General features: G+C 45.2%; 1 protein-coding gene across 2 annotated transcripts; it reads right to left on the bottom strand.

The window, feature by feature from the left end:
- Positions 1 to 140: 140 nt before the first annotated feature.
- On the bottom strand, positions 141 to 27,927 carry Slc30a6 (solute carrier family 30 member 6). Of its 2 annotated transcripts, XM_075955304.1 has the most exons (14): positions 27,854 to 27,927; positions 21,491 to 21,577; positions 19,657 to 19,741; positions 16,598 to 16,640; positions 14,306 to 14,371; positions 12,723 to 12,803; positions 12,239 to 12,274; positions 11,436 to 11,530; positions 10,784 to 10,832; positions 10,380 to 10,499; positions 6,945 to 7,047; positions 5,543 to 5,590; positions 4,316 to 4,384; positions 141 to 787 (listed from the first exon to the last, which is right to left on the bottom strand). In XM_075955304.1, exons 1-14 carry the CDS (start codon positions 27,854 to 27,856, stop codon positions 290 to 292), a joined length of 1,383 nt encoding a protein of 460 aa, XP_075811419.1. In that variant the 5' UTR covers positions 27,857 to 27,927; the 3' UTR covers positions 141 to 289. The 2 variants fall into 2 exon arrangements, with proteins under 2 accessions (XP_075811419.1, XP_075811420.1); XM_075955305.1 differs by lacking the exons at positions 16,598 to 16,640; positions 27,854 to 27,927 and having other exon boundaries at positions 19,657 to 19,817; positions 21,491 to 21,570.
- Positions 27,928 to 27,998: the final 71 nt, after the last annotated feature.

The following is a 27,998-nucleotide window of genomic DNA, read 5'->3' as shown; positions in this document are numbered from 1 at the left end:
TTCAACAACTAAAAAAAAGTAAAAAAAATAAAGAAAAAAAAAAAAGAACAGCCAACGTGCAAGCTTAGAGAGAAGGGCTTTCTGAAGGGAGACCACCTAACACCCAGGACATTTCCAAAGACCTCACTGCCACAAGAACATTGTACAAAAATAGAGTTTATGGGTTTCATGAAATATGAACAAGCCTGCAATAATCTGACAAATGGTTCAACAGTCAACGCAAGGTGGGTGACTAAGTACACTGGAAGCCAAGGAGTCGATAGTCTCCATGAAAATAAGTTAGAGTCCTTCAAGGTCTTGGCTGTCCTGTCCTGTTGTTTCCATACCTACTCGGTAAATGTGGGAAGGTCGGCCTCAATCCCTGGCCTGCCCCAAATCCTGGAACTGTGAGTCCTTGGCTGAGCACACTGCTGTATGGTGTGTGCCCACGATTGAGACCCAAACCATACGGCCTTGTCTGTGTGTTCAGGAGAATCACCGGGCTCACGTTTTTCCCAGGGGTATTGAATGCAAACTCCGGAGGCGGGCTGCTAGGTTTGGCTGGTGTTGATGTGACCGGGGTCACAGCATCGGTGCTCTTTAGCAGAGGCATCGGGATGATGTGATGGTCTGAGAAGTGCAGGATGCTGGGGGCCGCGGGCCCAGACATTAAGGCGGGTCTCACCCAATCATCCTTGAAAATCTGAACCGTCAGAGTAGACACAAGTGTGTACAGCCTGTTGGTCACATGAGCAAGAACCATTTGTTCGTTTGCATCACGTCGGATTCTTACATGGACGGATCCAGCCTAAAAGAGGGAAAAATCAAAAAAGATTGCTTAGAAGTAAAATACTGAGAATTCTGTCTATTCATAACTTGACTGGTACTTGGTATTTTTTGTAAATAAGAAAAAACATAGCATCTTGCTATTTACTGCTGGTACTAATCAACGTAAATGGTGACTGAAATGATCTGTGACCCTTTAGCTGACAGAATGCATACAGGGTCCTGAGTTTGATCCCCGGCCCTGCATAAACCAGGCACAGCACGGAAACGCAGAAAAGCTGGGACTCTATTCCAGTGCAGATGATCTGAGAAGACAACTGCCTCTGACCCAGAGCTGATAACTAAATGGAATTTCAAAGAGTAGAAGAAGCGGCTGGGTGTGGTGACGCACGTCTTTAGTCTAGCACTGAGAGGCAGAGGCAGGAGGATCTCTGTGAGTTTGAGACCAGCCTAGGTTCAACTGAGAGACCCTGCCTCAATATGTTAGTTAGGGGGTAATAAGAAAGATACCTGACATCAACCTCAGGCCTCTCCACACCTGTCCACAACCCCCCTACATACATGAAAATGCACTATAGGAGATAGCTAGTTGGTACAGCCATTCTGAAAGGCAATTTGATAATTTGTATTAAAATCTGTAAAAATTTGATTATTCCATAATTTACAAAACTCACTTCTAAAAACTAATTTTTCCTTTTTTTTTTTTTTTTGACAAGGTCTTAGTTTGTCCTGGAACTTGCTATGAAGACCAGGCTGACTTTGAACTCACAGAGATCTACCTGCCTATGCCTCCTGAGTCCTGGAACGAAAGGCGTGTGATACTGATACTATGCCTAGCTAAAAATCTTGAGAGCTTGTTTGGAGGTTCTAGCAGGGGAGCACAGCTACTCGTATACCCTTGACCGAAGACCGGTCCTCCTCTATTGGGCGAAGGTCGTCCTCTTCGACCGAGCACGCAGCTTCAGGAGGGACGCACATGGAGCGGTGAGGGAGGAAGGGGACACCCGCCTAGCCAGCCTGATCAGCCGAATCAACCCTGGTGATCAATGGGGTGACAGATGTTGCAGCCAGATTGCCCTCACATCCCTAGCTAAAAATCTTAAAGAATAGTCATGGGTATATATAAAAATTATTTCAAAAACTGCTCATCACAGCCTACATAAACAGGACAAATGAAAACTCATCTAAGTGAGCACCGGGGATGACGAAGGCATTCGAGGATATTTACATAAAATTCTACAGCCAGTAGAGCAGATGCTGGGGAGCCCAGGTGTGTCCTAGTGGCGGAGTGGAAGCAGAGACACTGACCGACCTACAAACCCCAAAGCAGTTAAACAATAGCTGGAGACTGGAAATCCGAGACAGGCAACCGGAGAAAGCAGCCGAGAGCAGAGGGCTCTGGCACACTTCAGAGACGGGCAAGCACACTGGGTCTGCAATGGAGCCCAGTGAGCTTACACAGCTAACCAGACACAGCTCCTGTCTAGGACAAAGGCCCACATTAAGAAGATCTGTGTGTGGGGGGGGAGCTGGAGAGATGAGAGATGGCTTAGCGGTTACGGGCACTGGCTGCTCTTCCAGAGGTCCTGAGTTCAATTGCCAGTGCCAGGGATCACATGGTGGCTCACAGCCATCTGTGATGGGATCTGATTCCCTCTTCTGATGTGTGTGAAGATGAAACACTCATATCCAAAAACTAAATGAATAAATATTTTAAAAAAAGAAGAAGAACTGGGAAGAAGAGAATCTACACTGAGCCCAGCAGAAACAGTGTGTTGGGGAAGTTAGGCCAACAGGAACAGTCAGGGAAAGACAACTCTTCCTCATCAGATCCCCACGTGTTTATAAATGCTGCCCTAAGTAAGCCACTCTTCATTTTAAAGTTCAGGAGGGCTGGAAGGCTTAAAGACAAGCAACAGGGCTGGGTGACACTGTGGCACGCCATTAATCCCAGCACTCGGGAGGCAGAGACAGCCGGATCTCTGAGTTTGAGGCCAGCCTGGTCTACAGACTGAGTTCCAGGTCAGGACTGAAGGGGGAAAAAAGGGTGGGTTTTATGGGGTTGGAGACAAGGTTCAGTGGTTAAGAGCACTGGCTGCTCTTCCAGAGGTCCTGAATTTAATTCCCAGTAACCTCACGGTGGCTCACAACTATCTATCTATAGTGGGATCTGATGCCTTCTTCTGGCATAAAGTCATACATCATACATGCAGACAGGGCATTCATATACATAAAATAAATAAATAAATAAATAAATAAATAAATAAATAAATAAATAAATAAATCTAAAAAGAAGAAGAAGAAAGGACAAGCAACAGAAGCCATGCCTTTAATCCCTGCACTTGAAAAGCAGAGGCGGGTGTATCTCTGTGAGTTCGAGGCCAGCCTGGTTTACACAGTGAGTTCCAGGACAGCCAGGGCTACACAGAGAGACCCTGTCTCAAGACAAACAAATGAGCAACAACAACAAAAAGAACAAACAAACAAAAGTTCACGTAAGCCAGATGTGACGGTGCATGCCTAGAATCTCAGTATTCAGAAGGCTGGGAAAAAACGTCTTGTGAGCTCAAGGCAATCCTGGGATACAAGACAGGGCTCCAGAACAGCCTAGTCTGCAGAATGAGATGCTGTCTCAAAAGAAATCAAATAAATAAACAAACAAAAATATGTATTAGGAGAGTAATAAGAGGAAAAACTGTGAAGCATGAGGTCCCAGATTCAATTCTCCACAGCTACAACAACAACAACAGCAACGAAAAGCCTCCAGTAGTATCAAGGTTAAATTAAAAAGAAGAAAGAAGGGGCTGGAGAGATGACTCATAGGTTAAGGGCATTGCCTGCTCTTCCAAAGGTCCTGAGTTCAATTCCCAACAACCACATGGTGACTCACAACCATCTATGGTGAAATCTGGTGCCCTCCTCTGGCCTGCAGGCATACACACAGACAGAATATTGTATACATAATAAATAAATAAATATTTAAAAGAAGAAAAAGACCCTTTAATATCAATAAAGAAACTGAACCTGTCAGTATTTTAGATGCCATTAAATAGAACAGAGAATCCAAGCTTCCGTGAAAATGGTTTAAAGATTTATTTTATTTTTTTGTGTTTTGCCTGCATGCATGTTTTTTTTTAAAGATTTTATTTATTATGTGTACAGCATTCTCACTGAACGTATGCCTGCAGGCCAGAAGAGGGCACCAGATTTCACCATAGATGGTTGTGAGTCACCATGTGGTTGCTGGGAATTGAACTCAGGACCTTTGGAAGAACAGGCAGTGCTCTTAACCACTAAGCCATCTCTCCAGACCCTGCATGTATGTTTATACACTTTATGTGTCTGGTGCCTGCTGAGGTTGCCCAGGATTGGAATTAACAGAGGCTGTGACCTACCATGTGGGTGCTGGCAATAACTCGGGTTCTCCAAAAGAGCAAGTATTCTAAACACTGAAACCCCCACCATGAAAATTTTAAAGAAATTCTACTGTAAGTTTTTAAGTTTAAAAACCATGTTTAAATTACACTAAACGAACTTGCAGAAAGCATACCAATGAGCCAAATCCAAGGGTCCAAAAGTGTTCATTTCGGACTTCTAAGACGCCATCCAAGGTAGATACCTAATCAAAACACAGAGCAGTGTATCAGTTACCTGCATTAGACATAGCAATGTATGCATCACAGACTTGCTGAAAGCCTAGAAGTGTCTCAGCTAAACCCTGAGCAAGGACACACATCAGCTATCAGAGGTCTCAGTTAAACCCTGAGCAAGGACACCCATCAGCTATCAGAGGTCTCAGCTAAACCCTGAGCAAGGACACACATCAGCTATCAAAAGTCTCAGCTAAACCCTGAGCAAGGACACACATCAGCTATCAAAAGTCTCAGCTAAACCCTGAGCAAGGACACACATCAGCTATCAGAGGTCTCAGTTAAAGCCTGTTTGTTCAGTCCTGACCCAGGCTGTCCCACTCCTTGAGCCAGGTGCAGCCTGCTCTGGGCTTTACTGTGCTATGGTTTTGTTTTTGAACAAGGTAGATAGGTTTGTGAAAATCATTTGTGGTGCCTGCTTTCCTCTGTAGGGTGTGTATGTCCATGTTAGCTGTGTCTCTGCCTGGCTCCTCTTCTAACAAACCTCTATTTGAGTGTAGGCTGTCAGTAAATTCCAGCACCAGATACAGCCAAGGGAATGGGGGTAACAAAGACATAGGCAGGGCCAGGGTTCAGGCTGGGACATGCATCCAGCTGTGTTGGAAAAGTGGCCTTTGGGACTGACAACCAAGAACTGAGAACAGCGTCAACATCCTAACCAATATTTCTTCTTCATTAGCAGGCGGAACTTTCTTACAAACTAAGAAGTCAGGTGGGTTATCTTGCTGACATGGACTTTTGCCTTGTGTCTTCAGCCCACTCCCTTCCACATGTGCTACCAGTCAACTTAGCTTCCAGACTGAGCAGCTGCTCAAGTGCTCACTTCCGTCCCTGTGCTACAACCTCCACTGTTAGTAAACACAAACTCCCCCGAATAAAATTCTCGACTTGAATAGATTATACCCACCCTTTAACTTTCCTAACATAAACATTTTAAAAAATGACTTATTTGCTGGGTGGTGGTGGCGCACACCTTTAATTCTACCCAGGCAAACAGACCTCTGTGAGTTTGAGGCCAGCCTGGTCTACAGAGCGAGTTCCAGGACAGGCTCCAGGGCTACAAAAAGAAACCAAAGAAAAACGCAAAAACAAACCAAGAAAAAGAATTCTTTATTTTTCCATCTTACCTCCCTGATCAGCTTGTCCAGCTGACCAATAACATGAGGTGGTGTAGTCTAGAAAAATAAAATAAAGCATGAACAGCTAGGGAGAAAATAATTTTGCAATAATGATTCTGAAGCCCCCTTCACACCCATAAACAGATTTCACACCAGCCTTTGATTTTTGACATGTGTCCTACTATGATTTAGAAGAAGAGGTCTCACTGGCTCAGTGGGTGACATCACTAATAGGCACACACTCATTTGTGGGTTTTTTGTTTGTTTTTGAGAAAACTTAGATTAAGGAAAAAGCTGCGCAGAGTAGGAGGCTCCCAGAGAGGAAGATGCCAAACTCTTTTTCTTATGAAGAAGCTGCTCTCTCTAGAATCCCATGAGACTTAAGGAACCAACCAGCCAGGGGCTGAGTGATGGCTCAGCAGTTAAGAGCCCTCACAACTCCTGTGTATGGAGAGACACACCTTTGGATGATCTCTATGACCACACAGTGAGTTCCAGGGCTGCTAGGGAAATGAAGGAAGACCTTGTCTCAGAAAACCATAAACAAACAAAAGGACCAGTTTGTTCCCTAACTGGAAGATCCCAATTGCCTGTAACTCTAGCTCCAGGGGACCTGAGCTCTTTTCTGATATCCGAGGGCTCCTCCCTGCACAAGCTGCACACACAGACGGATGCTCAGGTGCACACCATCCAATGATGGGAAATGAAAAAAATCAACGGTAGCTGGGCACTGGTGGCGCACGCCTTCAATCCCACCACTTGGAGGCAGAGGCAGGAGGATCTGAGTTCAATGCCAGCATAGTCTACATAGTAAGTTCAGGATGGCCAGGGCCTAGAGAAACCCTGTCTTGAAAAACAAAACAAAACCAAGGGTAACTAAACTATGTATAAAACCCAGAGCTATTTACCCAAAGAAATTAAGTCTCTTAAAAAATACTCAATAGGGCTGGAGAAATGACTCAGAGGTTAAGAGCATTGCCTGCTCTTCCAAAGGTCCTGAGTTCAATTCCCAGCAACCACATGGTGGCTCACAACCATCTGTAATGGGGTCTGGTGCCCTCTTCTGGCCTGCAGGCATACACACAGACAGAATATTGTATACATAATAAATAAATAAATATATTAAAAAATACTCAATAATATTGCTTTCCTTTAAAATTCAATTAGAGGCAAATAATTGTAAATTCATGATCGCATGCCACAGGAACACAGAAGAACGTGAGCCTAAACTATTACAGGGCAATGAAATTCCAACCAATTTCTGCTAAACAAGTTTCAGAAATTACTGTTTGACTTCGCTGCTAAAACAGCTCTTCAATCTTTAATATTTTAAATACTTATATTTATCTGCTAGTACACATGCCAGGTTTCTACCTGGCAAGAGAACACACGATGCCGACAAGAGCCTCACCTGGAGGAGGACTTTCCCACTGTACACACTCATGGGATACATGGTGCCGAAGGTCATCAGGGCAATGGCTATTGCAGATGCGGTGTCTACAGCAAAGTAATTACTGCAAGGAAAAACAACTCTGCATCTTACATGTATAGTTCATCTTACAATTGGTAACTAACAGTCATTATCAAAAACAAAATAATTTTTAAAAAAATCACAACAGCTACTACTGTCAAGAAAGAACCTAAGAGGAAAAATAAATCCAAACAATCCCCAAAGAGTCAGCTTTAAGAATCCCTGCCTCTCAAGGTTTAGTGGGAAAATAATAACGTCAATTAGTGTGCAGGGAGACGCTGAGCTAAGCGAGCCTTGCTCTCCACTTCGATGGACCCCACACCAGAGAGACCGCAGGCCTGAAACAAAGACTTCAACCACTAATTTCTGATTCAGGGATAAATGACTTTCATCCGTGATTCCACCCTTTTAGCTCTCAGAAATTCTTGCGTTAAGAACTTAGTACTGAGTTGGGTGTGGTGACCCACAGTTTGAATCTCAACCATTAGAAGGGAGGGGCAGGCAGAACTCTAAGTTCAAGGGCTGCCTGGTCTTCAGAGCAAGTTCTAGGACAGCCAGGGCTACACAGTGAAACCTTGAATTAAAAAAGGAACAGAAAATTTCAGTTTTCCAGGAATCTGTAACAGTGAAATTATAGCTGAAGGATTATATTGCATCAATGTTTCAAATTCTAAAGGAGGTGGGGGCACATGCCTTTAATCCCAGCCTTTAATTCCAGCACTCAGGAGGCAGAGGCAGGCGGATCTCTGTGAGTTCGAGGCCAGCCTGGGCTACAAGAGCTAGTTCCAGGACAGGCTCCAAAGCTACAGAGAAACCCTGTCTCGAAAAACCAAAGCCAAAACAAAACAACAACAACAACAACAACAACAACAAAAACCCAACAAAACTCAACACATTTACGTCCCCTTATGGGGAGGGGGGGATAGAAACAGAAATAAGACACAGTTTCTGCTGTAGCCGAGGAAGAGTGCACAGATAAAAGCTACAGTGTCGCACTGTGTGTGTTAGAGAAGTCTCAAACTGGTCATGGCACAGACCAGCATGAGGGAGGTAAAAGCAGGAGGAGCCACACATGGCCAGCCTTGGCTATGTACGAAGTACTAAGCCCCAGGTCACCCTGGGCTACATGAGGCCTTATTGTAAAAACCCAATAAATAAAGTAACAAAGTAACAGTAATGACCAAGCCCGAGTCTCTATAGGACATTACCGACACACAGAGTGAGCAATGAGGCTACCAGGGTGGGCCTAATTCAGAAAAGCGAGGGCTAGAGAGATGGCTCAGCAGTTAAAGGCAATTATGGCTTTCCCAGAGACCATTCCCAACACTCACAACGGTCTGCAATTCCACTCCCAGGGCATCCAAAACCTTTCTGGCTTCTATGGGCACTAGGCACCTACATAGTGAAGACATGCATGCAGACAAAATATCCTTACACTAAATAAACAAATGAGGAGTTGAGCTTTCAGAAATGAACAAAATGATGGGAGGAGATATTCCAAAAGTGAGAGCAACGTGGGCGAGGGGATGAAGATCATGATGCAGACACGGACACAGGTCCAGACAGGTGCTGGCTGTACAGGAGCCCAAGCTAAAAGCCTTAAAGTTTTACAAACACAGGAATCTGCAAGTGGAAAATCCTGCCGGTTATTGGAAGAGACGATGACGATATGAGTAGTAACGTGGAAAATGTCTATAGAGATGGGTGAGAACGAAAACAGAAGCAAAGACTGTGATGATGACAATGGCTTTAAATAGCGGCAAAATAGCAGAGGAGACAAAAACACATTAAGAAAATACTGGCTGGGCGGTGGTGGCGCACATCTTTAATCAGGCAGGCGGATCTCTGTGAGTTTGGGGCCAGCCTGGTCTACAGAGTGAGTTCCAGGACAGGCTCCAAAGCTACACAGAGAAACCCTGCTTCCAAAAAAAGAGAAAAGAAAGAAAGAAAGAAAGAAAGAAAGAAAGAAAGAAAGAAAGACAGAAAGACAGAAAGACAGACTGAGTGTGACTGTAAGCAGGGACTGAAATACTGACTGTATACCTCAGTCCACAGTGCCATTATTCTCAGCAGAGAAAAGGTGGGATCAATCCAAATGTTACCGGCAGATGAGTGGGTAAATACAGTGTGGGATTCAGCCTCACAAAGAAAGGAAATGCAGATATATCCAACATGGATGACCTGTGGAAACACTGCTATATGAAACACAGGCCAGCCACAAAAACCACGATTTTACTTTTATCGTAGTTAAAATGAGAAGCAGAAAGTAGAATGGTGGTGACCAGGGATTCTGAGAAGGGAAAATAGGGAGGTATTATTTGAATGGCATAGAATTTCAGTGAGGAATGTGACTGTACAAAAACGTGAATGCACTTAACTGTATGTTATAAAAATGCTTACAGGGAGAATAAAATCCCAGCACATCAGGACTAGGGAGGTGGCTCAGTGAGTTTTAGCCTTTGCCTCCCAGGCCTGATGCCGAGCCAGCTCACTAAAGCTCATGTAACAAGCTGGATGTGGTGATCCGCATCTGCACTGTAATCCCAGAGTTCCCACAGTGAGATGGGAGGCAGGGATAGGAGCAGCCCCAGAAGCCAACGGGCTAGCGAGTCTGGGGCATGCAGCAGATGTGAGGGATCTGGCTTCAGCAAGGCAGGAGGCGTGCACCCAGATGCCGGCACCCAAACAAACAAATACTAGAAGAGAAAGGAACGTGTGTACTGCACTGTGCACTGCACCGGGAGAATTGACAGCTGACAGCCGACCCACACAGAAAATGTCAGAAAGAGGGTCCACTGATGGGCCAGGATGCTCAGGTGCGGAAACACGACCAGGAGTCAGGGAGCTAACGCCTTGGAATTCAACGTAAGTATAAAACGTAATTGCCTGTGACTTTTTAGAAAATATATAAAAAAGATCATAACAACTAAGAAGCCATTACAATACACACCACTGCCTAAAGGGTCAGTCAGTCAGACAACTGAGCTGTAAAATGTTGATGTAAAGGCAGCTGTAATGTCTATTTTTAAAAGGCTTTAGTTTTATTTTGAAGCTGCATCTGGCCTGTCTGCCTTTCTCTCTCTCAGCTGCAACAGCAGCTCTGGCCTAGACAGCCCTCCTCCTGCCGTTTGCCCGTCACGCCAGCAGGAGGAATTCAATCATTTTCTGGCTCTCGTTATAAACTGTGGTGAGGAATACTGACGCCTGTTTCCCTTATTTTTTCAGATGGAAACACTTGAGGATAAGGCCTGACCAAGTTGCACGGGGAATTAGCAAAACGGCTAGAAGCCTAGCCCCAAATCCACCTTGTCAATGCCCTTAAAAAGCAGGTCCCAGGAATCAAAAGCACACCTGATAGCAATACAATATACTCACTTAATTTCAATCAGCATGTATGTTATACACAGAGCAAACGCCCCAGCAAGGTCAATCAGGACAAATGGATTCATACGGGGCAGGAAGATACTGCTGAGTCCTGGGATAATGCCACACAAACTATGAAAGACCAGACAGAGTATTTGTTAGAAGAATTCACGCACTATCCGTACGAACATTGTTACAGATAAGGTGGATTTTACATCTTACAGCGCAAAGAGGACTCGGCACAAAGATCTGCCACTGCAGGGAATTCTTCTGCGCCATGGGTTAGAGAGAATGAGAACTGAACTGAGAGCAGCTCATGCAGTTGATTTTAGCTGCAAACCTGAGCTTCCGTGAAAGAAACACCTCTGGGAATTCTTGTTAAATCATGAAAGCCAGGAAGTTCCACAACATCTTACCTTCGACTAAGGTCTGCCACATGCTCTTGAAGCCAGCTCGTACTAGCAGCTTTAAGGAGAAAATACTTAAGTTATCTCTATAGAAGAATAAACCATTACTAGAAAAACAAGTTCGAGTTTGCAGTGTCCATGTAACATGACAAAGGGCAATGCCTCTCTTCACAGCTACAGCTGCTTCCCTTGTCTTGACCAAACACTAAGTCTAAAGCAATTTCAACTTCCACACACAGTCGAAAGAATTAGAGGACTTGACACATGGCTGGTACATTCAATGTAGCTTTAGGGATGGCAAGACGGCTCAGCCTGATGACCTGAGTGTGAGCCTTGAGACCCACGTGATGGAATGAAGGGACTGATTCCCCTGGTTGTTCTCTGACCTTCGTGTCATGTCATGCAGCCCTCCCCACAAAGAGTGAATATATTTTTTAAAAAGCTACAAGGACGGGCAGTGGTGGCACACACCTTTAATCCCAATACTCGGGAGGCAGAGGCAGGCAGATCTCTGTGAGTTTGAGGCCAGCCTGGTCTACAGAGTGAATTCCAGGACAGCTAAGGCTACACAGAGAAATCCTGTCTCGAAAAACAAAACAAAACAAACAAAAAGAAGCCCAATAGATTTTCTAATAAACAGTAAACTAAAACAAAGACATACCTTCAGAGACATAAGCAAAAGGCTTATTCCGAATAGAAAGCATCGTGAACAGGTTGAAAGAAAGAGCCACAAAAGTACCAACTAATAATCTTCCCCTAAAAAGAAGAAAACATTCACCTTGAATTCTTTGACAGGTGATTCCGGTCTGTAACTTCAGAATGTGGAAAGTAGGGGAAAGGGCGAGGAGAGGGATGGCTGTAACGGTCTGCACACCAGAATCCAAACTTGTTTCTAGCCACAGAACTTACGCCTTGCCTGCTGCTGCTCCACTTACACAGGACCTGATGGGCCTCTTAAGGGAACTCGGGCCAACATGCTGGGCGAGTCAGATGTTCCTCAGTTAACTAGTAAGAGCCCACAGGGTTGGTGAGCCGTGGGCGGAAAATGCAATCTTTTCTAAAGGTCACACGGAAAGTTCTGGGGGTTAGGTGTTAAATGACAGGACACTCACGAGAGCTGGTCTAGTGTGCTGACCTAGGCCTGAAGTTACAAAATCCTTCCTGTGCCATTACAAAGTCCAGGGTCTGGGGACTGTTAAAGGCGAAAGGGAGAGCTGGCATTTGGAGGTTCTCATCCTGAGATGTAAGTGATATGACACACAGCCATACTGTGAACTCTGACGCGGGACAAAGGAATAATGGAGCAACTAGTAACTGGGATTAGAAATAGCAGTAAATCACACCCAAATAAAAGTCTTTATTGGAGATGTGCGTCGGTGGTGAAACACATGAAGCCCCGTGACTGAGATTAATCCTCATGGTTGTGATAAATAAATAAATAAATAAATAAATAATCCAGCTTACGTGTGTATCTCAGGCTGCTCCAAAAAACGTTCTGCACTAAAAGAAATAAAAATATATCAAGTAAGTTCTGTAAGTTATAAACCTAAAAATCCACATTAAACACATAGTTCCATATTATGAATACATAGTTAACCCACCCCAAAGTCCATACAAATCTCTTAGTACGTTTAGTGGAGATGGTGCCAGGAGATTAGCAGGTAGGTTATGCTCAATGTTCAATGTCAACATTCCTCTACCAAGCCCACTTCAACGGGCCGCTGAGGAAGTCCAACCCATGACTGAATTTAGTGCTACCAAAGAAAAAACTAGAGGTGGAAAAGAAGGAGTCCGAAATAAGAGAAGGGGTCTGGAAGAAGAAGAAGTTGTCCTGTCGGAGCCCCAGCACTGTCCATTACAATCTGCATGTCACTCAAACAGTCACTGGAATCTCTCACATTTCCAACTGTCACAGGTGAGGCTGATCATAATACATACAAAAATGTACCTTTCTTTTAGTATAAAGAGAGCTCCCAACTGTGCCAAGACGGTAGACGCAAACACAGCCAGGACTTCTAATCTTTCAAACCTGAAAGCAGATAATTAGTTTGAATGTCAAAATCCCTCAATTAAAATAAACCAGTCTTCCTAGAACATATATACATTCAAATATTTACTGGCTCAGTACATGTATGAGCAGCCTACTGGTAGCCAGCTCCTGGACGACAGGAATTGTAGACGAGTGTATCGACACAGTGGGTAAAGATGATCTGGTTGTGACGTCTCCACCTTCCTGACTGTCAGGGTTGCTTGCTCATGTGTACCCTTCCCAGAGCTATGCAGAAAAGGACCATCTTCCCCCACACAAGAGAGCTGTTCTTCAATCAAGGGCATAGACTTTCTATACTCCCCCCATAGCACCTGCAAACAAGCTCCCAAAGACAATGCAACAATGAACACTGGAACAGCAGTTTCTATTTCATACCTGATTCTATAACCATTTATGGCCATTATTTTTTGTAGATACAAGCATTATCAATCATAAGAGCTAACACTTAACTGACCCATTCTGTACTGGACATTACTATCCATGTGATTTCTATTAACCCTTAAGTACTGTACTGGCTCACCTTGACTGAATAAAGAAACACCTACGAGACTAGCAAAGCACACCTTGGGTGAGTCTGTGACGGTGTTTCCAGAAATAATTAGAAAGCGAGGGCTCTAAAGTAATTAATGCACTGGTGCCTCGACGGTCCTAATACAGGAGTCCTAACTGGGAGGAGGCAAAGGGAAGAGATGGGGACTAGCTAGAGGAAAGAGTGAGCTGCGTGCCCTGTGATCTGGTCACTTCCTGTGTGCCTCTTTGCTCTGCTTTCTGTCCTCCAAGGAGCAGCTGTCTTCTCCTGTCCTCTCCGCATCCATGATGCTGTGCTTGGCCTCGCATGGCCAAGAGACCAGGAACTGAACTCTCAAACAGTGAGCCGGAACAACTCCTCCCTTTGTCAAGTTGTTTTGCGGGTACTTTGTCATTGCAACATAAGAGTAACCAGCGCGAGTCATTTCGAGAGTGCCTTCATGCTTTCTAACACAGTCAGAGCCCCTCCATTAGAAAAGGCGCATCTTTCAACTCTCAGTGAGTCCCATAACCATAGAAACTGAAGCCTCACAGTTTTGTTAGCTCACTGCTAAATCCAAAGTCTTACAACAGAAATCTATCTCCATCAATGCAAAATATTGAAATATATCATAGCACTTATAAAATTTACTTGTTAAAATTCTTCATACTATGACTAAAATATCATTCAAAAATATTAAAGAGTTTACTGAAATGAATTTGTTAGTATTTCTTTCATAAAATATAAAAAAACTGAATATGAATATTTTAAATATTTTTATTTTATTATATGTCATTTCTAGACTCTTCCTAGAAAATATTTCTTACATACATTCACTATTTATCACTATGTCACTAAGCAGGTGACATTTCTATTTTCCAGAAATACTATAGCCAGCGTTCTACCATTATTATTTTAAGAAAAATTATTATTTTAAGCAAACTTAGCAGAAAATAAAATGATCTGAACTTACCCAAATGAATAGACAGGGCTAGGCTTCCTCATCATTACCCAGTAGCTTATCAAACATGTTATTAGACTAAAGGAAAACAAACTTTGCATTAGAACATTAGAAAGATGGACAGAAAGACATGCATAGACAAATGAGGTGGGGCTTTTGTTTGTTTTGTTTTTTTGAGACAGGGTTTCTCTGTATAACTCTGTCTGTCCTAAAACTCCCTATGTAGACTAGGCTGGCCTATGAAGTAGTTGTTTACAATAAGGGTTTATTTTACTCTGTGTGAGCATGCGCGTGCGCACACACACACACACACACACACACACACACACACACACACACGTGCATTTGCCTGCAGGGGCAGTGGAGGCCAGAAGATGGTGTTGGATCTTCTGGAGCTGAGGACACAAGTGGCTGGGAGCCACTTGACGTGACTGCTAGCAGCTTACTTGGGTCTACAGCAAGAGTAGCAAGCACAGAACCCTCTCTCTAGTTTTCCAACAAATTAAGTCTTTAGAATCCCTTGGTTGTTGAGAACTATTCATATATAGTAGGCTAATAACAAATTATAATTCCTAGTTGACTTTATCGATCCTCCTAACACATGCTTCTCTGGATGACAACAGTTTTAAAGTGAAGACTGGGCGAAATTGTTTATCACACTAAGTCAGCTACACAGAACTTCAATCCACAGTTCATCTATGTGGCAGGCTCCTTACTGACTCTGGGCCATCTCCCTTACGGTGCATGCTGCCACAGTGTCCATGAGAGATGAGGCAGGTAAAGGGCATAGGCACTGTGCGTGGTAAGGACACCATGGCCATAGACACTCTGGGGAGGAAAGGGTTTATCTCAGCTCAGAGCTCTCAGGTCACAGTCCATCCCTGAAGGAAGTCAAGACAGAACTCAAGCAGGGCAGAGAGACCTGGAGGCGGGACTGATGCAGGGGCCATGGAGGGGTACTGCTTACTGGATGGTTCTTCATAGTCTAAGCTTGCTCAGTCTGCTTTCTTATAAACCCCAAAAACACCTGCCCAGGGGTGGCACTACCAATGTGGAACCCTCCCACATCAATCACAAGTTACAGACTTGCCTACAGGCAATCCTATAAAGGTATTCTCTTTTTTTTCTTTGTTTTTCGAAACAGAAACTTGTTCTGTAGACTAGGCTGACCTCAGACTCACAGAGATCCATCTGCTTTTGCTTCCTGAGTGCTGGGATTAAAGGCGTGAGTCACCAATGCCTGGCTGAGGCATTTCCTTAACTGAGAGCCCCACTTCCCAAATGACTCTAGCTTGTATTAGCTGACATAAAACTAGCCAGGAGGGAGTGGATGTAGCATTGTGTCCTTGTGTCAGGGCTACCTGAGCACTACGTGATAACAGAAGACAGACACTGAGTGATTAACCGGCAGGTCTACAGTGTGTGCAAACTGCACACAGAGATGATTCATGCCCTGCGCTGGGCGAGTCAGGACAGTGCCAGAGTTCACTGCGCTGCTCAGAATAGCATGCAATGCAAAGCCTGTGAAGAAATAGCTTATTTCTGGATTCTCCACTTAGATGTTCAGACTGCAGTCGGTAAAACCATGGATAAGGGAGACTACTGGAAACATTAAGTTTGTCAAGGGTAACTAAATTTGGGAGAATTGTGTGATTTTAACGTTTTCTTATTATTAATGTGTATTTGTGTGTGCACTTGAGCACAGGTGACCAAAGACACCAGAGCCTGCTGAAGCTGCTGGTTCAGGCCATTGTAAATCACATGACATGGTACTAGGGGAACCTAACTTGGGTCCTCTGGAAGCGCAATACAGGCTCTTAACTACTAAGCCAGTGTCCAGGGTTTTGTGTGTGTGTGTGTGATTTTAAGTACATGACTTGTAATTTTTATGTTTGTTTTTGGATTTTTTTTCTTTTTTCTTTTTTTGCTGCTGTTATTTTTGAGACAGGGTTTCTCTGTGCTGGAGCTCACTCTGTAGACCAGGCTGGCCTCAACCTCACAGAGATCCACCTGCCTCTGCCTCCCGAGTGCAGGGACTAGAGGCGTGCGCCACCACCGCCCGGCTTCTGTTATCTTCAGCATGTGTGCATCCTAAGTTAATGCCTGGGTATTTACTTTCTGTTATTAGAAGGGGAAATATTTCCTTGTTACACCACTGGGTGCTGTCATTTGTGCTGCCCATTTCTATGATAAATCTGCTTATTTAGTTACTTTCCTTTAAGCAGAGACAGGTTAGTAAATATATCAGTGTAATAAATTCTTGTTTGTGGTCTTTAAATTTTAAAGGATATTTAAAAAACTTACCTAAAAAGATCAAAAATGGTGAGGTAAGTATAAGCAGTTAAAGCTGCAAAACAACAGACAGACTCGTTAACATGCACTTAATCCACTTTCATCACTGCTATCTTAGATGTGGGTGTGGGGTGCTGAACCCCTAGAAGCAGAGGTACCGATGGTTCATATGGGTACTGAGAACTGAACTCAGGTCCTCCGAAAGACTGACAATCATTTTCTTTTAAATTTATTTTATGTGCATTGGTATGAAGGTTGCAGACAGTTTTGAGTCGCCATGTGGGTGCTGGGAATTGAACTCAGGACCTCTGGAAGAACAGCCAGTGCTCTTAACCACTGAGCCATCTCTCCAGCCCCCAATCATTTTTTAAAAAGATTTATTACGTATACAGTGTTCTGAGCACAGAAAGTTGCGAGCCATCATGTGGTTGCTAGGACTTGGACTCAGGACCCCTAGAAGAACAGTTAGTGCTCTTAACCTCTGAGCTCTATCGCTCCAGCCCCTGGCAAGCATTCTTAACCACTGAGCCATCTCTCCAGTTCCTTTTTTTTGGGGGGGGGTTGTTGGAGACAATTTTAAAAAATATTTATTTTTAATCTTTATTTTATGTATATGAATGTTTTTACCTGCAGGTATGGTGTACACTACACCTGTACAGCACCCACAGAGGTCAGACGAGGGCACAGAATCCCCTGGAACTAGAGTCATTGGGGTTGTGAGCCACCATGTAGGTGCTGGGAATCAAACACAGGTCCTTCATAAGAGCAGCCTGTGCTCTTAAACATTAAGCCACCTTTCTAGCCCCCTCCTAATCCATTTTTTTTTTTGAATTTTTGAGACAGGGTTTCTCCGTAGCTTTTGGTTCCTGTCCTGGAACTAGCTCTTGTAGACTAGGCTGGCCTCGAACTCACAGAGATCCACCTGTCTCTGCCTCCCGAGTGCTGGGATTAAAGGTGTGTGCCACCACCGCCCGGCCTCCTAATCCATTTTTAAGAAAACAAAATATCAAAAGAATTTGGAGTTCCTGATCAATTTTATATATTTGCAATTTTATACTAAATATGATTAACACACAGTCAAAGCAGTGTAAACTTAAGTCACACCCCTATACCAGAAAAAATGAAGCTGCCAAAGGCTGAAACCCTAAGGGCATTCTTGTGCCTGCTTCTGGCATCTGGTTACTAGTTTTTGTTCTTATTTCAGATTTATGTATTAAATTCATAAATTGAGCAGCCTCTTTCCTCCCCTTTCTCCTCTCCCTCTTCCTCCCATCTCTCCCTCTCTCCAGAGTTGGAGACTGAACCCAGAGCCCTGGCGCAGAGACGCTGGGCAGGCGCACTGTCACTGTGGAGACTGAACCCAGAGCCCTGGCGCAGAGATGCTGGGCAGGCGCGGTCACTGGGCTGAACCCAGAGCCCTGGCGCAGAGACGCTGGGCAGGCGCTGTCACTGGGCTGAACCCAGAGCCCTGGCGCAGAGACGCTGGGCAGGCGCACTGTCACTGTGGAGACTGAACCCAGAGCCCTGGGGCAGAGACGCTGGGCAGGGGCGCTGTCACCGGGCTGAACCCAGAGCCCTGGCGCAGAGACGCTGGGCAGGGGCGCTGTCACCGGGCTGAACCCAGAGCCCTGGCGCAGAGACGCTGGGCAGGCGCGCTGTCACCGGGCTGAACCCAGAGCCCTGGCGCAGAGACGCTGGGCAGGCGCGCTGTCACTGGGCTGAACCCAGAGCCCTGGCGCAGAGACGCTGGGCAGGCGCTGTCACTGTGGAGACTGAACCCAGAGCCCTGGCGCAGAGACGCTGGGCAGGCGCACTGTCACTGTGGAGACTGAACCCAGAGCCCTGGCGCAGAGACGCTGGGCAGGCGCACTGTCACTTGGCTGAACCCAGAGCCCTGGCGCAGAGACGCTGGGCAGGCGCACTGTCACTGTGGAGACTGAACCCAGAGCCCTGGCGCAGAGACGCTGGGCAGGCGCTGTCACTGGGCTGAACCCAGAGCCCTGGCGCAGAGATGCTGGGCAGGCGCTGTCACTGGGCTGAACCCAGAGCCCTGGCGCAGAGACGCTGGGCAGGGGCGCTGTCACCGGGCTGAACCCAGAGCCCTGGGGCAGAGACGCTGGGCAGGCGCTGTCACTGTGGAGACTGAACCCAGAGCCCTGGCGCAGAGACGCCGGGCAGGCGCGCTGTCACCGGGCTGAACCCAGAGCCCTGGCGCAGAGACGCTGGGCAGGCGCGCTGTCACCGGGCTGAACCCAGAGCCCTGGCGCAGAGACGCTGGGCAGGCGCTGTCACTGGGCTGCACTCATACTGTTCAGACGTCAGGGTGCGAGAAGAAAATCACAGACGTTCTCTCTAATGGAATAACTACTAAGCTCTAACCATCTTACTTATAAACTGTACAAGTTAAAGTTTCAACAGAACACACTAAGGAGCTGTGTGGCACAACTGGCTTGGAAGACTGTTGACGGAGGCTGTTTGTCAACAGAAGATTTTTCTCTTGTTTTGTATTTTTGTTTTAAATTACAGATCATGGGGGATGGAGAGCTCAGTGGGTAAGCACACTGGCTGCTCACCCAGAGTTCAATTCCCAGCACCTACATGGCAGCTCGCAACTGTCTGTGACTCCAAGATCCGACATCCTCACACAGACATGCACATAAACTAAAAAAGAAAAATAACTAAATTATAGATCATTTAAAATGTCATGTAAAACAAGGCTATCGGGACGTGGCTCAGAAGGTAAAGGACTTGCCTGAAATATAAAAAGCACTGGGTTCAATCCATGCATAAAATCAAGAATGATGGCAAATGCCTATAACCCCAATACTGGAGAAGTAGAGGGAGGGGGCAGACATTCAAGGTAATGCTGGCTGTATAGTGAGTCTAAGACCACCCCGGGCTATATGAGATTCTAGTTAAAAAACAAAACAAAATCCTCTACTGGTTTGCCGACAGACCAGCCTCATGGAGCCATTTTCCTCACTGAGGTTCCCTCCTCTCAGATGACTCCAGCCTGGGTCAAGCTGACATACAACTAGCCGGCACATACACCTTTATTTCAAATCACATACCTATGCTGTTGGTAGAGCTGCACCACATGAGCAGGAAGCCCGTGCACAGCACGTTGACCGCACCAAAGAGAAGGATCTTCCAGGACTGCGGGAAGGAAAAGCACGCCCATTCACACAGTGTTGACAGAGTTCACAGATCTGTTCAAGCTGCCGAACCCACACTGAGAAAAAGCACATAATAAACCCAACTTCTTCTAAAAAGTATGTTCCATTTTCTACATCTTCCAAAATCATCACCAGGCAAGTTACCAGGAGGACTAGGCAACAGAGCAAAACCCTGTCAGAAACAACCCAACAAGAATGGAAAATTTAGCTGGGTGGTGGTGGTGCACACCCTTAATCCCAGCACACAGGAGGTAGAGGCAGGTGGATCTCCGTGAGTTTGAGGCCAGCTGATCTACCGAGTGAGCTCCAGGACAGTTGGGGAAACCCTGTTTCGAAAACCAAAACCAAACAAACAAGTAAAAATTAAAGATAACTCTCTGAATCAAGCTATTTATTACAAGTATCTGTGTCAGGCACGTGAGTACAGCAGAGACCAAAACACAGCCCTACAACGTGGGCAGAGTGACAATAAACAAGGATTTCGGTTAATGGCAGTAGGTACTAGGAAGCAAATAAAAAAGGCAGCGGCAGTCGGATCAGTGCATTCAAGCCCAGCCTGCTCCACAGAGTGCAGTTCCAGGATGGCCAAGGCTACACAGAGAAGACCTGTTTAAAAAGAAGTGGGCTGAGGAAATAGTAACGGGGGGAAGGTGTGGGAGGGTCTGTTCCAGACAGGCTCATCAGAAGGGCCTTGCAGCACAATGACAGAAGACAGGATATGAGACCACAAGAGGGGTCTGAGGAGACAGCACGTGACATCCTGAATGCCAAAAAATGCGTTTGTCTCACGTTCCCCAAAAAGCATTCTTCTAGGCATGGTGGGGTACACTTGTGATTCCAGCAAGTCTGAGGCTAGCCTAAGCTACATGGTGGGACTCTCAACCCCTCTCTGCCTAAAGAAAGCCAAAGAGCATTCTGGCTACTCCACGGCGCGACACTGGTGAGAAGCTGTGCGAAAGGTCAGATTCTGAGCACCACACGAAAGACAGAGCTGTCCCGTTTGCTGGAAACTCCCATGTGAGGAGCGAGGGACTAGACAAGGAGGAAAATGATGAAAACTTTTCTGGCTTTAACAGTTAATCTGCAAGACTATCCAGTTAACACGCAGCTGACTGAGGAAGAAGGTCCAGTTTTGACCACGCCATGACTGAAATGCCCGTGAGCCACCCACGTGAGCGGGACACTGAAGAGTTCAAGTTCCATAAAGAAGGAGGTGGGAGAGAGGTTAGGGCTTGAGATTTAAATACAGGGCCATCCATTCACAGGGAGTAAAGACAACTATGACAGCAGAAGCACTTCTAGACGTGTGAAATCTTAGCGGCGGGAGCTCACACTCCCAAGTGCAGAAGTAGGAACAGGATGAGAACAACTGAACGATGAAGGACACGTCAGGAAGAAGAAAGCCCAAGACTTTCGGAACTTATATAATGCTGTATTTAAGGAGAAGTGACCAATTCTTGTCAACTATGGCAAATAGGTCAAGAAAGATGAGAAATGAGGATGCGTGGTGATTTCGGTAACACAGATTAACACAGACACATCTGGGTTAGAAACTGTCAATTACTGGGCCAGCAAGATGGCTCAAAGGGTAAAGGTATTGTTGCCAAGTCCGAGGACTGGAGTTTGATCCCTGGGACTCACATGGGAGCAAAAGAAAAGTGATTCCCAAGCTGTTCTCTGACCTCCACATATGGCTCTGCAATACTCAAACCATGGTAGAAGGACTTACCCTGCGGTCAGCTGCTACAAGTCTAAATTCCTGTAGTAACTTTCCAAGAAAAGATCTCTGCGGCTTTCGAAAGAGATGAATTGTCCCCTTTAAGACAAACATAAAAAACACAAATTAGCCTTGAATATCTACTAAACTTCAAAGACACTGTGATTTGGTAGTGAACTAGCACTTGTTGAGTGTTCCACCTCCCAAGCACTTCCTCTATACAACTTACATGCATTTATTGAATTAATACTCAAATAACAATATGAGAAGCAAACCATTTTTGCTAAGTTCTCCAAAGTCTCCAAGCTAGTCAGTAGCTAATTCAGATGTAGGCATGTTTGGTTTTGTAGATATAGGGTTTCCCTGTGCAACCCTGGCTGTCCTGGAACTCACATTGTAGACCAGTGTGGTCCCAAACTTAAGACCTCTACCTCCTGAGTGCTGGGATTAAAGGCATGCACATCTACTACCCAGCTAAATATTTTTGGTTTTAACTAAGTACTTTACTAAACACTAAAGAGAGGGCGGATATAACAACCATCCTACATTTTCACTTCACTGAAGTTTGAGTCAAATACTGATGTCGCCCAAAGATCCTGGCCCTGGTTTTTTTTTTTTTTTGAAATAGACTATTTTTATCTGGAGTGAAATATATTTTCTTAAGGAATTGTGTGCCAGTTCAGGTCAGCACACACCAGTAATTACAGCATACTGAATTTGAGGAGAGCCTAGGGCAATGGTTCCCAACCTTCCTAATGTTGAGACCCCTTTAATGCAGTTCCATTCCTCATGTTGTGCTGACCCCAACTGATGTAGTATGTGTTGCTTTTAGTGGCTAACGAATAAAGAATCTACATTGACCTGTGATAGGGCAGAATACAGCTAGGTGGGAAAACTAAACTGAATGCTGGAGAAAGAAGGCAGAGTCGAGAGATGCCATGTAGCTGCCAGAGGGAAAAGAGGCGAGTTGAGAGTTGGAACCTTGCCGGTAGGCCACAAACCTTGTGGCAAAACATAAACTAATAGAAATGGGTTAATTTAAGACTTAAGAGTAGGCCAGCAGAGCGGTGGTGGCACACGCCGAGGCAGGCGGATCTTTGTGAGTTCTAGGCCAGCCTGGTCTACAAGAGCTAGTTCCAGGACAGGCTCCAAAGCTACAGAGAAACCCTGTCTCGAAAAACTAAAAAAAAAAAAAAAAAAAAAAAAAAAGAGTAGGCCAAATTTATGCTTAAGTGACTAAATAATATAGTTTCTGTGTGATTATTTCGGGAAACAAGTGGCTTCAACAACACCCAATCATAAAATTATTTTGTTGTTACTTCATAACAGTAATTTTGTTAACTGTTATGAATCATAACAAAGTATCTGATAAGTAAGATGGTCTTAGGCAAACTCTGTGGAAGGGTCATTTGAATCCCAAAGGAGTTGCGACCCGCGGGTTGAAAACCACTGGCCTAGGGTACATGATAAAAACACTACCACAAGGAAACAAAGTAAGAAGAAAAGATATGCCAGACAGTGGTGGCACATGTCTCTAATCTCAACACTTGGGAGGCAGAGGCAGACAGATTTCTGAATTTAAGGCCAGTCTAGTCTACAGAACCAGTTCCAGGACACCCAAAGCTACACAGAGAAACCCTGTCTCAAAAAACAAAAACAAAACAACAATGTATGGAATATTTTACCCCAAAATAAATGTTGCTTCATCAAACTGTCTAGTGGAGCAAAGGGGACTTGGAATGGGGAAGGGAGAGGAAACAGAAGGGAGGGAGGGATCATGGACAACTGCTCAAACTACAAATATTTTTGTGTGAAATGTCCTTTGTAACCCAGTTCAATGGATATGTACAAGGAAACCTTTTCAAAATGCTGTTTAACAGTGTGATCCTTAAGCAAGGTGTAGTGAGGCACACCCTGACTCCCAGCACTGGGGGACTGATGGCAGGAGGATCTTCCTGTGCTGGAGGCCAGCCTGGTCTCTACACTGAGTTCCAGCATAGCCAGCTATGTAGAAGACCCTGTCTCAAACACCAAAAACCAAAAGAACCAGTGTGATTCTTGGATATCTATTTAGCCTCAGATCATTATAAAAAATCTTCAAGCCTTTAATCTCAGCACACAGGAGGCAGAAGCAGGATTTCTGTGAGTTCAAGGCCAGCCTGGTCTACAAAGTGTGTTTCAGGACATCCAGGGCTGTTGCACAGAAAAACCCTTTCCCAAAAAACCAAAAAAAAAAAAGAAAACAACAACAAAAAACCAGAAACAAAAAACCCAAACAAACTTATGTATATGTGTGTGTGTGTATCTGTTTAAATGTGTGCCGCCTGTGTGTGGACGCCTGTGGAAGCCAGGAGGCAGCAGGTTCTCAGAACTGGCATTCTAGGATGTAAACAGAAAGCGCTTTTAAGCGCTGGGCCATTCATCTCTCCAGTCCCCAGTTCATCCCATGAACTTTAATTATTTTGTTAGGTTAGGGTCACTTTTTTAAGGGTCACTTCTGGTGCCATCTGATATTGTGGAGATCTGACATTGCTGGCTCAGTTGATAAAGTGTTTGTTGCTAAATAAGCAGAGGGTCTGGTGTGGATCCTAGAATCCACGTAAGTGCCAAGCGTGACTTTACAACCTCAGTGCTGGGGAGGAAGAACAGAGAGAGGTGAGATCCTTGGAGTTCTTCTTTACTTTACATTTGTTTGCTTGTTTACTTGTTTGTTTATTTATTTTTTGGTTTTTCCGGGAGGTGGTGGCGCAGGCCTTTAATCCCAGCACTCGCGAGGCAGAGGCAGGTGGATCTCTGTGAGTTTGAGACCAGCCTGGTCTACAAGAGCTAGTTCCAGGACAGGCTCCAAAGCCACAGAGAAACCCTATCTCGAAAAACCAAAACCAAAAAAAAAAAAAAAAAGGGTTTCTCTGTGGTTTTGGAGCCTGTCCTGGAACTAGCTCTTGTAGACCAGGCTGGTCTCAAACTCACAGAGATCCACCTGCCTCTGCCTCGCGAGTGCTGGGATTGGTTAAAGGTGTGCACCACCATCACCAGGCTGTTTATTTTTGAGAAAAGGTTTCTCATGTAGCTCTGGCTGCCTGGAACTCACTATAAAGACCAGACTGGCTCACAGGGATTCACTTGATGAACTTATAAGAGCTTCTACCTGCCTCTGGCTCCCAAATGCTGGAATCAAAGGCATGCATCCCCACTATGCCCAATTGGAATTTTAAAAAAATTGAACATTTTATTATTTTTTAAGTGTATGAGTGCTTTGCCAACAAATATATCTGTGTCCCACATATGTGTTACCCATGGAGGCCAAAAGAGGGAGTTGGATCCCCTGAAACTAGATTTATAGGTGGATGTGAGCCACCGTGTCAGTGCTGAGAATTGAACCTGGGTCCTTTGGGAGAGCAACTGCATTCTTAATCATTGAACCATGTCTCCAATCCTACTTGGAGCTCTTTGGTAAGCAAGAATAGCTGGGTCAATGAACTCATGTCCCCAAAAATGTGAAGGCACGCACAACGGTCCATGCCTTTAATCCCAGCACTAGCAAGACAGAAAGGCTGAGGATCTCCGAGCTTGAGGCAAACACAGTGAGTCCCTGTCTCAAAGTAAGTAATGAACAAACAAACAAGAAGTAAGTAGGTGAAGGGTGACAGTGGAAGATACCAATGTCGCGTTCCAGCTCACACGCACACATACACACGAACAGGTATACATATCACATATACACGATAAGGTGGAGAGTCAATGAAGACACTCAATACTGACCTCTGTCCTCCATAATCATCCACATACACACAACATACGCAAACATGGAATACATAAAAAAGGGAGAAACTGTCCGAGGAGGCTACCAAGGACCGTTCCATGCTTCATCATTGATATGCAGTCTTCTTAGATTATCCCAAACTATAGTGCTTTTGCAGTTTATTATAGGACAATCCTCATCCTGGTACCTTGTATCAGAAGTTAGTCTTTGTAACTTTACTAATGCTAATAGTTATACTTTCTCCACATTTTCTAAGAAAGTACTATATTCTTACCCAGAACATTTTCTTCATTAGAACACACAAGTCATAAAACCACTTCCTGGCTCGGCAGTGGTGGTGCACACCTCTAAATTGGGCACTCAGGAGGCAGAGGCCGGCAGATCTCTGTGAGTTCAAGGCCAACCTGGTCTACAGAGTGAGTTACAGGACAGCCAGGGCTACAAAGTAAAACCCTGTCTCAAAAAAACAAACAAATATGGATCTCTGTAAGTTCGAGCCCAGCCTGGTCTACAAGAGCTAGCTCCAGGGCAGGCTCTAAAGCTACAGAGAAACACTGTCTCAAAAACCAAACAAACGAAACCAAACAAACAAGTAATAATCATAAAAATTGTCACTTCCCTCTCCCAGATTCCACAGGGAGGACAAAGAATTAAAAAAAAAAAACTATGCCAGGATACTGAGACTTGAGATTATGCGGGCTGGCGGCTCAGTCAGGAAAGTGCTGGCCGCATAAGCATGAGGACTTTGTTAGAGCCGCAGCATCCTGAAGGAGCCTGTAATCTCAGGACCAGGACGGCAGAAATACTAAGATCCCTAGTGCTGCACCTGTAGCTCGGTGGTAGATTTCGTGCCTTAAGTGCTTGAGGCTGCACGTTCAATCCCCAGAACTGGCATGGACCCCTGCCCTCCACACACACCTCCACACACACATAAACTCATACAGAGTAAAGAGCAGGTAAGGTTATACAGGAAAGGATGGGAGTAGGAGATGGAGAATCCAGGCAGACGGAAGAGCACATGCAAAGTAGGTTCCTACAACGAAGTCTGCAAGCTGTTCACTGTTGTCAGTATGGATGTTGTGTGTATTTAAAAAAAAGAAGAAGAAGAAGAAGAAGCCAGAAAGACTGAAGGCGATCTGGTCCCTGCCACTCCCCACAGAGGACAAAGTTTTACCCATTTTCTGTATGCAAAGGATTACTGAGATTTTATGGAAGTATTACATAAGATTTAAAAAAAAAACGGGATAGAACTATGACTCAGAAGAGCACTCACCGCTCTTACTAAGGACAGGGGTTCGGTTCCCTGTGCCCACAAGGCACTCACATTTGTCTGTAACTCCAGTTCCAGGAGCTTCAACACCTTCTTAGCTCCCAGGGCACCAACATACATGCAGACACAACATCCATACACAAAATTAAATAAAAAAATCTTGAGACTGGAGAAATGGCTCTGTAGGTAAGAACACGTACTGTTCTTCCAGAGGACCCAAGTTTGATTCCTAGCACCCACATCCAGTCTCAACTGCCTGTAACTCCATCCCTGGGATCCCTGGGGGAATCTAATGTCTCTGCTTCCTCCGACTTCTGCACTAATGTATTAGCACAAGCCCACATAACTTAAAATAACAAATTCTTTAAAGGATCATCATTAAATTTTCAAAAATATAATTTGAAAGAATATTTTAAGATATTTAACATCCAAAGAAGAAAACTTTACGGTGGTAAACAGTAAGAGAGCAAAATTGTGCCATTGTCATACGTAAACTACCAAGAAGGGATCAAGGAGTTTTTATGACCATTTGAAAGGGCAGCCAGCACTCCGATGTCTGAAAACACAACCATCTACTCACTTAAATTGAGAGATTCAGGTATGACTTCTGGATTTTGTTGTCTGTTTTTAGATCTTTTTTTTTTTTCCAGGTAGGGTGACTATATAACCCAGGATAGCCTTCAAATCTCAATCCTCCTGCCTCAGCTTCCTGAGTTGTAGGTCACAGGCGTGTGTCACTACACTCAATTTAAAAACTAACTCCTGGCAATGGTGGCACAGGCCTTCAACCCCAGCAGAGGTTGAGGCAGAGGCAGGCGGATCTCTGTGCGTTCGAGGCCAGCCTGGTCTACAAAACGACTTCCAGGACAGCTAGAACTGTTACACAGAGAAATCCCGCCTCGAACACCACCCCCAAAGAACTTAATCCTTTTTAGGGAAATCACAACACTCCAACAACCACGGCGCATAATAGAACCTTCACTAGCTGCTCCACTAACCCTTTCTGGAGCCGCCGGTGCCTACTGAAGTTGCAGTGTCAAACTATTTAAACACTCAAATGCCGCAAACGCGTGAAAACCCGTCCACGCACCGCTACTCTAGTCGCTATGTGGACTTGTTTCCTGACAGATGTTTATTTGAACATCAGGAGAATCTCGGATCCCAGCTGTGGAAGCACCCTTGAGGACCAGCGCTTGGGGACCCGTGTGTGAGCAGCCGCTCCTCCCTGCCGGCGCAGCCCCGACGACGCGGTTCCGAGCCGCGACGGCACAGCGGGACGCTCCGGCGAGGAAGCAGGGGGAAGCACCCCGCACCGAACCCGCACACCGCACAGCCAACTCACCATGGTAAGGAGCCCTACAGCTCCCGCCGGAAGACGCTCTGGGAGTTCGCTTTACCCGAGCGGAAAGGGCGGGTCATCAGAGTCCGATTGGTTGGCGGGCGGTGGGGGCGGAACTGCGCGTGCGCCCAAGGTCCCGACCCTTCCG

Source organism: Microtus pennsylvanicus, chromosome 21 (assembly GCF_037038515.1).
Source record: "Microtus pennsylvanicus isolate mMicPen1 chromosome 21, mMicPen1.hap1, whole genome shotgun sequence".
Lineage (NCBI taxonomy): Eukaryota > Metazoa > Chordata > Mammalia > Rodentia > Cricetidae > Microtus > Microtus pennsylvanicus.
This window is presented reverse-complemented; position numbering and strand designations above follow the sequence as displayed.

What these genes read in the sequence shown, in the direction of transcription:
- Slc30a6 (XM_075955304.1), bottom strand. An exon ending in ACCATTTTTGATCTTTTTAG is followed by an intron (nt 14,372 to 16,597) that starts GTAAGTTTTTTA and finishes GTTTTCCTTTAG; the next exon opens with TCTAATAACATGTTTGATAA. An exon ending in AGCCCTGTCTATTCATTTGG is followed by an intron (nt 12,804 to 14,305) that starts GTAAGTTCAGAT and finishes ATCTGCTTTCAG; the next exon opens with GTTTGAAAGATTAGAAGTCC.